The sequence below is a fragment of the Rhagoletis zephyria genome, unplaced genomic scaffold (assembly GCF_001687245.7).
Source record: "Rhagoletis zephyria isolate East Lansing unplaced genomic scaffold, Rhagoletis_zephyria_1.1 Rzeph_scaffold_04844, whole genome shotgun sequence".
NCBI lineage: Eukaryota > Metazoa > Arthropoda > Insecta > Diptera > Tephritidae > Rhagoletis > Rhagoletis zephyria.
In genome coordinates this window covers 36,887-47,137 of record NW_016161927.1, presented here as the reverse complement: position 1 = coordinate 47,137, position 10,251 = coordinate 36,887, and the positions used below count along the sequence as shown (strand labels likewise).

The window sequence follows — 10,251 nt, the reverse complement described above, 5'->3', positions numbered from 1 at the left end:
AGAGACAACTGTCAGTTTATCGAACCTTGTATTATTGAATCATGGTTTGTTGCATCGATTACACCCCACTCAAATGCAACAGGCTTGCTGCGTTCAAACGGGTGCAAATGCATACTTTTTGGCATATAACAAATGTAAATGAGGCTTCAACCACACCACTAACTGAGCGACTATTGATGCATTAGCCAAAACTCCACCCCTGTCAGTATCACTTTCAACCGCCCCTGCCCGCACCCAACGCTTGTGACAGGCAACAGCGTGCAGCGGCATGCAGCGTACCACTTGCGCTTCTATTCAAATTAGTTTAATTGGATTAAAAAGGTGTTGCACATAAGCCAATAACATTGTGAATACATGCCCCAAACAAGTGCAGGCGCAAACGAAAGCGAGTTATTGTAGTCATGGAAATGGGTGTGCCGAGCGGCGGCAACGTATGTGACAGCCGAATTTTTGAATATGTACTTGCATACATATGCATATAATTATCTAGCCAAAATACGAGTACCTATTTACGTGGTGGCATGCCTCAAATTGAGTGTTGAAAACAATTTAGCTATTTAGCCACTCCCTGCCACAACCGCACACATAATCCAGCCCTCTAATAGAATCACTGAAGAAATCAAGCGTGCAAATGTAATAATAGAATATTATGTAAAATCAGCGAAGTATGACAACAACGACAAAACAACAACAACAAAAGCAAACATTGGTAAACGTTTACATTTCGTTAGTTTAGTTTTGGGAATTGCTCTGCGCTAACCACCGTTCTTCGCAACAGCACAATTCGCTTAGGGAAAAAGTGTTTGGTGTTTTAATGAATAGCTAATGAAATGATAAATACGTGGCAGTTTAGTAAAACTTAACGGTTGAATAAATTTGGTAATTACATGCATATGAATAGTGATTTTCGAACATTTTTGTGACTCAGGGAAAACGTGGCGTCAAATCTGAAAGGATTCAATCTGAACTCTATAGTTTGGACTCTAGCGACTGAAAGTTTCCAAAGAAGATTGAAAATTCTTGAAAATTATCTGAAATATCCGAAATATATACCACGAAGAATGCTGAAAAGACGAGAAAAAATTCTGAAAAGCCCGGCAAAGGTCCCGAAAACAAAAGCACGAAGAATGCCGAAAAGCCTCAACACACATATTTAACGACCCCTGAAAAAGCCTGAGCCGTATATATTTATTAGGAAATACTTGAGGTATACAGGATTTGTTGTATATTTCCCTGTATTTCCTATTTGTGATATTTATGATTTTACGTGGATATTTTGTAAAATTTCTAAGAAAAAACTATAAATACCACAAATACAGAACACAAGTATATATACAACAAATGCCGGATACCCCACCCCAACAATTTTTTAATGAGAGGGAATTCTAGTAGTGGAATTTTCGAGATGTCTTTTTGATATTGAAATGTAAACACAACCCATGTTTACAGTGTCTGCCTGAAAGGCAGTGAAGATCACATTGGTATGAGAGCTAGAGGCGATTGAAAAGCTGCGAATATTCAAATGGGGCTCTTCTTGTTCAGATTACTCTAAATGAGACTTTTCCAATGGTATAGCGAAATTTGATAACAATTTTGGTGATGGTTTATTTAACAGGTACATTTTTCTCAACCTAAAAGTCACATTGAAGGAAACCCTATATACTTAAAAGAAATCAAATATATGCATTACTTGGACATTAATGCAACAAAAATCTAAACAAACTTTTTTTAAGTTGTTCGATATGTAGTTGTAGTTATACTATACGATAGCTCAATGGATTGAAAGCGTTCGGCCTAGGGAGCTTTTTAGACTAATTAAACTACAGTTCTCGATATTGGTATAGTCTTAACCAGTTACTGCGGAAATTATATTAAGGATGACAAGTTACAAACAAACTCTGCATATGCTTCTTAGTTTTCGGTTGCGACTACTTGCTGACCAGCCAAGACTGACTTATGTTGCAACCACCAGAATATTGCGCTGTTTTTCTAATTCCATGCTTCAATTAATGTCAAAATTAAATTTAACAAACTCTAGAAACTTGCCCTTAAAAATTCATTTGAACTTAAAACGCATGACAGCTCAATTGACAATCCAAGGATAGGAAAACAATAATCTCGCCCACTCAATTAACTATTTCTCGTTTCACTTTGCTTTTTACAATCGAATCAAATTGCAAAGGCCAAAACGAAGGTCATATCGGCTACTGCGCCTAACTGTAGGCAACAGAGATTTTAATTAAATTCTACGCTATGCCAAATTTGCTTGAAAGTATGAGTGACTAGTTTTGCGACTGTGTCACTCCTCTTTTGGGAATTCGCTTAAAAAAAGTTTAAATCGGAGAAATTGAATACAAAATGAGATCGGATGACGAACCAAACTAGCCAAGCAACAATTGTATCAGAATCAATCATAGCCACCAAAAGTGAAGCTGCAAGAGCCAGTATATTCATTTGCCACTTCAAGTTTCTCATTGCCAACAAAGCTGTGAGCAAAACAAAAAAAAAGAAAAAGAAAAAACACAACACAGAAAAATCGCAATTTTATTACACAACCAAATTTCCAGCTGCATCCAATGCCATTCAGCAATCAGCAGCAGCAACCACCAACAGCCAACAGCTATTGGCAACAATCGACATCATTTGCCTGTGCCAACATCATTAGTTATATAACCATTTTGCGTGAAAGGAAGACGTCGAAAACAAGAGTAAATGGAAAGTGCGGAATAAGGAAGAGCGAGCAGAAAGCTTTCTTGCCGATACGGAATCTGATATTTAGCGCCGCAGCAATGGCGGCGAGCTTGATTGAATTAACCCAATAGCAAATTGAATGAAATTGAGCACAANAAAAAAAAAAAAAAAAAAAAAAAAAAAAAAAAAAAAAAAAAAAAAAAAAAAAAAAAAAAAATATTGAGATATTTACAAAGGAAAGTATGTAACTCAATTCATTTGCTACGCTTCAACAGCAAGCATCATTGCTTTCGATGGCGGCAGTGGCAGCAACAACAGTAAATAGCAAAATTAACGCTTCCCACTCACTCGCAAACAGATACAGCTGCTTTTGAAATCGACACTGCTAGTCACACTGACAATCAATCTTCAAGTTCTTCTATCACACGTTCGCATCATCTATGTATGTAAGTAGTGCAGTTTGTTTTGCGTTTCAGCATTGTTGTTGCTGTCGACGTAAGTACATATTTAGTTGTTGCATGCGTATTGCCTCAGCTCAGCCATCGTCACCAATGCTCAGCCGTTTATTGGCAGTGTTGAGCCGATTTGACGTGGATGAAATTGTGATAAGCTTTGCCAGATGATAACGACAACATCGCTACTAAGCTGCAATAACAACAACTAGTGCAAAGATTAAGTATCTAGCAGACTAAGCACGGTACAAGTAGTAGCTACGCTGTGAGAATAGCTTCAGCTGACTAAAACGTAAACACGCCAGCGCGAAATCACTTGGCTGCTACATCGTTGCTGTTGTTGCTACTCAAAGTCACGATTAGCATGTTTCAACGAAATTTGCATTCAAGTTGTGTGCGATGCGTTAGTGCACATAAACAAAGCATCCATTTAACGCAGCGTCACTAACGCTTCAGCGGACCAATTTGAGACCGTTTTACTGGTACTGAAAATGAGGAGGTAAGAAAAACGATTTCAAAATTTGCATTTTTTGCTTACTTTCGCGAATAATTCGGGTATTCGTATATTTGATTATAAAATTCGAGAAAAAAAGCTAGACATCTAGCTGCAATTAGCCATCGACATTGAGGGCATACCAAGACCCGCGATGAATTACACTAGATTTTTGGAAATACTTTTGACTTACTCTTACTCTTCTTTTCACCATACACAACCGCAATTTGCACAGTAAGTATAGAGTCACAGCAACGAAGACAATTAATTGCAATTTTTGGATTGCTCACAGGCATGATGACAGGCGAAAATACAAAGAAACGTCGCACAGTGTTGCCAAATTGGAATTTACTAGTACAGAGCCATAATTTTTCAATCGTTTTGATAATTTTGAAAGTTTTTCAGATTTAGAAGTGGTTTGTAGAGCCATATTTTTGAACTTTTTTTAGAGCAAAATGCAGAGGTTTTAGAAATTGTGAAAAAAAAACAAAAAAAAACTTGCACTTTATTGCATTAAAATTTAATGAGCTGTAAAATTGCATATTTAAAATTTTTTGAAAAATTAAAAAAATATATATTTTGGTAAATTTTTTTGTTTAACATTTAACTTTGTTTTGCAATTTTTTTTTTCGTTTTCAAGGTACACCTGGCTCGACAAATCTCTTAAAATCAAACCGATTAAAAAATCAACGCTCTGGAAGCTGCAGACCTATTACACCCTAAAATACACTTGTTGGAGGCAGAGCCTACTCTCGGCCAAACGATTTAGAGACTAGACAATTTAGGCAGGAAAAAATGAATAAAGTGAACAACTTTCACGAACAGAGTCAATGTGCCTTCCTTTTGTTGATAAATAGTGGCCGATTTTCCTAAACGGATTTCTAAACAAAATTAATTAATCATTAAAATGTATGGAAAACTTTTGATTTGAACATATTTGTTGGATTTGCAATTTATTACTTAACTTAACTTTCCGAAAGTTCATAATGAGGCAAATTAATTTTTTACGCTCATTTAAACTTTTCTGCAACAAAAAAAACTAATTTTTAATTTAGCCCCATACTTGCTACAGTTTAAAAAGTGCGTACATACATTTTTTTTTACCCCATTCCATGCATCATTTTTTGTAACAGAGTAACTCATTTGGCTTGACAAATAAAAATTCATTCCGATGTAACTTGCAAATATGTATGTATGTATGTATGTATGTACTTACATATGTATGGGTATTCATTCATTCATTTATGTTTTTGCATTTGCACAGAGCTACGCCTAAGTAGCGGCTTGCTTGAGAGAGCTGTTGCTGCAACTGCAGCTGAAAGTTTGATATGGGAAAAACTAATTCACTGAACGGGAATGCGTTAATTATACTTCCGTTGGCATATTGGTGCAAGTTTATTTGAATGGGGAAAACACACACACACACAAACACCGCGCGCGCACCAGCAAATTCAATACATATATATATATAATACACTGCACACATTTCATTTTGCAGCAGAGGAGAATTGCATATGTATGCTGTCACTTGAAATGAAATTCCCAAGCGCACTTGTGTGCCAATGACTTTTCCGCTTCCCACTCTCCCCTCCCCCCCTTCGCCCGCACCCAGCAGCAGTTGGCATTAATTTCATGGAAAACTATATAGAAATATTTGCCTTCAATTGAACAATTTTCATCAGAATCGCGCGAATCATCAAAGTGGTGGTGTCCAATAGCTTTTGAAGTGATATGGAAATAAGGAAGGAATTCGATAGCAGCATGCAATCATATGTATGTATGTATGTACGAGTAAAGTATTCACATTTCATACGTAGTATGTATGTACATAGCCCATTGCCAATAATCGTGGGAGTGTTTTGGGAAATTTTAATTATTGCAAGTCGACTCTCTCTGAAATTGAAACAGAAATTCGGGAAGCAACTCACTTACGTTCGCAACTCGCTAACATTTCAATTGCGCGATATTTGCGGAAAATTGAAATTCAAGATATTTGAAGATAATTTCAAAATTGTTTATTTACTAATGGAACCAGTGCAGTAAAGCTTCGGTGAAACTGTTTCACTTATATTTTGACTCACCAAAAATTTCAATCTATTCAAAATGGAAAATGGCACAAGGCTTACCTGAAAGAAAGAGAGGAGTATGTATAAGTATTAAACTGAAATAAAAAATTAAAAGCAAATAAATATTCACATTATACAAATGTATATATTTTAAAGTTTAATGAGTACATATTGCGCCTAAATTAGGGCTGGGAGTTTTATCCAGATTTTTTGAATTTCCGGAAAATCCCAGGATAGTCCCAGCCTTGCCAAGAGGATCTGTGCTGAAGGATATCTTTGAAAAAAAGTAAAAAAGTTTTAAAGTACCAGAAGCTCATGAAATTGGATATGTAAACAGGTGTGTAACGCCTGCCAAAGAACATTTATTTCATTTAATTTTAATCATTTTATTCATTTTAACGAGACGAGTACAAGAATATTTCATAGCCACTTCGGGAGTAGCTCAAGACTATGTCAGTAATATTTCAAGACTAGTTTCGAACTAATCTGAAGTGACCCCAAACTAGCACCAAAAATGTCCAGAAGTAGTCCTTAATCGTTTTGATAAGGTCGAGAACTTGCACCGAAAGTATCTCGAACAAGTCTTCAAATGGTCCCAAAATGGTCCCAAAATGGTCCCTTACTAGTCCCAAATTAGTTTCTAAATGTTCTTGAAATAGTCCTTTTTTCACATAAATTTCAAATGAAAATAAACCTTTTTTTTTTTGCTTAGAGTACTCTCGTTAAACTGGCTAATGGTAAGTCGAGCAGTGAAAATGCGAGAGATCTCTTGTGTTAACCGCCTCCCGCATGCTTATTGTAAGGGAAGGTCGGTAGAAACCGCCCGAAAAACAATTGTGAGGTGGATAGAAGATGCCTTCACTCACATAGATTTTGCCGTAGGAGCGTTTCTCGATTATGAGAGGGCATTTAATAATATCCTGCCAAAGGCAGTAGTTAAGCCGTTGGCTAAGCTTTAGGTTGTTGTCAGTCTCATTCGGCTCATCCAAAATTTGCTGTGTAACATAACTGGCTGGCTATATGGGGCCGCGTTCGCCTGCATCGCACAGCTAATAGGAAAATATCCTCTCACCCTTGCTCTGGGTAGTCATGGTGCAGGACGTTTTAAAGGAGCTGGAGAAACACGGCTGTTGGGTAATTGCCCACGCAGACGATGAACTAAGTAACCCAACGGTATTTTAACGTTATGCTAAACGTAGTGCTTGTCGACGTTGCAGGCAAAAGTGGCTGCTATGAAGGAGGTGGTGGATTCACTGCTTCGGAGTGCTATGCCAGTCAAGGAGGTGAGAATTTATTTTGATAGCAAAGCGGCTGTCAGGATCTTAAGTACGTTGGATGTGCGCTCTAATTTGGGTATATAAAGTCTTCTCTCTCTCTTTCGGTTGCGTCGGAACACTTCTGTATTAGGCTTACTTGGGTTCCGGGTCACAGCGACATTGTGAGGTACTGCGTGGCTGACAAATTTGGCCAGGAAAGGCGCTCTTGAAACGTTATCGTCGGACAAGGAGGAGGCTGGGCATGCTATTGATCACTTGTGGTACACTCTTGGATAAGTGGCTCATAAGTGTCAGCTCAGCGAGCGCGGGGCGAAAACCAGGACATGCGCAATTTCAAGGTCCTTCTGGCCGAGGGTGGACATTGGCCGGTCGAGGGCACTCCTTACACTCACAAAGCCACAGCTCTCACTGCTGGTGGCAGTTTTAACGGATCACTATCCAATCGGTATTCACGAATTAGGGCTGATAATATTTCCGAGGCCTTTATGTTATAGTTGCAAGGAAGATCTCGAGGTGGAAGCACCTCAACACTACCTTCTTATGTGCCCAGCGTTTGCGAAGCTAAGGTTGAAGTACATTGGCTCTCACATCATTACTATCCCCGAGGAGCTCTGAGGCATTGCGATTAGCCGAATTCGTAAATACATAATCGGATTGGGGCGTTTTATCGATTATGTATAGGATGCCGTTTCAGAATGGGGTATCACAAAGGACTATCTCCTAATTGCCTAAGTGAGCTCAGTAACATTCACGTGCGGTACGCCTTTGCCATCTCTCAAAGGCGAAAAATTATATGCACGCAAAACTTTCAAGCATTTATATACATATTCACCAGAGTCCCTCGCTAATTACCCGAGCTTAACAAAAACAATCGTAGAGACAGCTAAATACATGCAACTACCGCGATGAAATGCCAACCCAATCCACACAAAAAGTGACACTATAGGCAGCAGAAATGCCAGGAATAACAGCCATACCAGCAAGAATACATACATACGTACAAGTAAAGAAAATGTCGCTTATAATGGCTTCGGTAATAAGGATGTTTTTCCGTAAATGAGTTTGTTATAATGACGTTGACAACGCGAAATGAATGAATGAAGAAGTCAGCCGCTGTCCACGAGGAGAGCAGTGTGGACAAGCCACGAAGCGCAATCAGATGATGACGACCCTTTGCTGACGCTTTTAACGCGGTTGCGGATGACAACCAGTATGCAGGCCGTGGGGGGATGATGTCAGTGTTGCAACGCACGATGCTGCACTCATTAGCAAAGATGACAACAAGGCGGCGATGACGGTGGCTGGCATGCAGTGGGAGCAGGTGACCCAACTACATAGACAGCGTGGCAGCTGCGGCAAGAAAATCGATGAGCCGGCAGCTATTGAGGACGCTGACTGTCAGACTGTCAATGTAAAAGCGCGCGCGAGCCACTATTGCGGCTATAAATTGTGTGTGAAATAAGGATAATGTGCAGAGAATAAATGCGAAAAGTCACTAACAAAAATGGATGCTTGTCTTAAAAACAAAAACTTAAAAAAAATTACATCACAAAACGGAAGTGAAATTTGCAAAAAGCGTTGCAGGAAATTACTCTGCAAAGGCGAGAGTGTGAACACAAATTAAAAGTGACAAATTATGAAAGTCGAAGGATGCCAGAGAGCCAATGACATTACAGAAGAAAAAGCAAAAGCAAAATGCAAGAGCAATAACAATAACAATGCAATTTTTTGCGAAGGTGCGCACTGCTGACACAATTATGGCGGCGATCATTTAATATTCCTGCAACGAATTGCAGTACGTATACATACATACATACATACATATAGTAGATATATTTATATAGGTATGTACATGCGCATTGACATGTTGTTATGTAAATAAAATGTCAAAAAGCGTAATTAAAGTTAATAAGTTCAGAACTCGTTGGCAGTGGGCAGCTGATTGTGTTTGAATCGCTTGGCATCTTGCAGCGCAATGCACAGAGGCAGTTGAAAGTGCAGTGAACTAGTAAATAATAATGAAAAAAAAAACGTCCACATCGCTGATGCCACTTATAAAACCAATGTACTTGAGTTGGCGAAATGAAGAAAAGAAAAGAAAAAAAACGAGAATGAAATTTCAAAACGAGTGCAAANGAGGGGAGGTGAGCAAAGTGGTTTAGTGCAGAGTGAGTTCAGGGCCAATTGCAGATTGTATTGCTCGAATATTTTCTAAGAGCTTGATTGCAGTGGTCTGCATTTACATATGTAAATCAGTGACTTCGACATTTTTTTGGGAAGAAATAAATGAGCTTTGATAGACTCATAAAAACTTACAATCTACAATTGTACTATAGTACAGATGCATATAACTTTAGTACTTGCATATGTATACATGTGCATGTGCGAGCATAGAAGAATGCATTACTTAATTAAATTCGGAAATTTGGTAATCATAATAGTAATAATAATGGTGATGCTAATGCTAATGGTATTGGTAATGGTCATGGTAATGGTAATGACAAGATTAATGGTAACGGTAATCTTAAAGACAATGGTAATCTCAACGGTAATGGTAATTATAATGGTAATGGTTATGGTAATGGTAATGGTTAATGGCAGTGGTATTCGTAATGGTCATGGTAATGGTAATGACAATATTAATGGTAATGGTAATCTTAAAGACAATGGTAATCCCAATGGTAATGGTAATTATAATGATAACGATTTTATTAAAGGTATTGGTATTGATCATGGTCATGGTAGAGGTAATGACAATGGTAAAGTTATCGGTAATGGTAATGGTCAAGGTAATGGTAATAGTAATGGTCATGGTCATGGTAATGTTAGGGTCATTGGCAATAGTAATGGCAATGGTAACGGTAAGAGCTATACTAGTCATAACGAAAATTTCGATTATCTCCACTCTTGCATATGCATTAGCATTTAGGGCTTAAAAAAAACATATGTATTTGTAAAAATAGTGCTTCCCATCTTCTTTTAAAAACATTTTAAAATTGAATTTTTTTTTTCGTAGGTCTGTTAAATTTGAGCCTTCCTATATATTCTCAGATTATTGTATGGCATTTATTGTACTACATATGTGCAGTTGCGAAAGTATAAACAGGGAAGAGACATTTTATCACACTTTGGCTATTTCGCTTTCGTTCATGTCATATTTATTTATTTATTTTTATGAAAGTGTAGCTCGTTATCTAACAAAAAGCATGTAAATCAAAACCCATAAAATCAATTTTTACATTTCTAAGAAACATTCTGAGTATGCAATTTCT

The 10,251-nt window shown here is 37.7% G+C and overlaps 1 protein-coding gene across 1 annotated transcript; it reads left to right on the top strand.

The window, feature by feature from the left end:
• Window positions 1–6,888: 6,888 nt before the first annotated feature.
• On the top strand, window positions 6,889–9,840 carry LOC108371275 (N66 matrix protein-like; the record flags this gene model as incomplete). Its single annotated transcript, XM_017626803.1, has 4 exons — window positions 6,889–6,985; window positions 8,191–8,428; window positions 9,421–9,563; window positions 9,643–9,840. Coding segments are annotated over exons 1-4 (676 nt in total), but the record flags the coding sequence as incomplete, so codon positions are not given.
• Window positions 9,841–10,251: the final 411 nt, after the last annotated feature.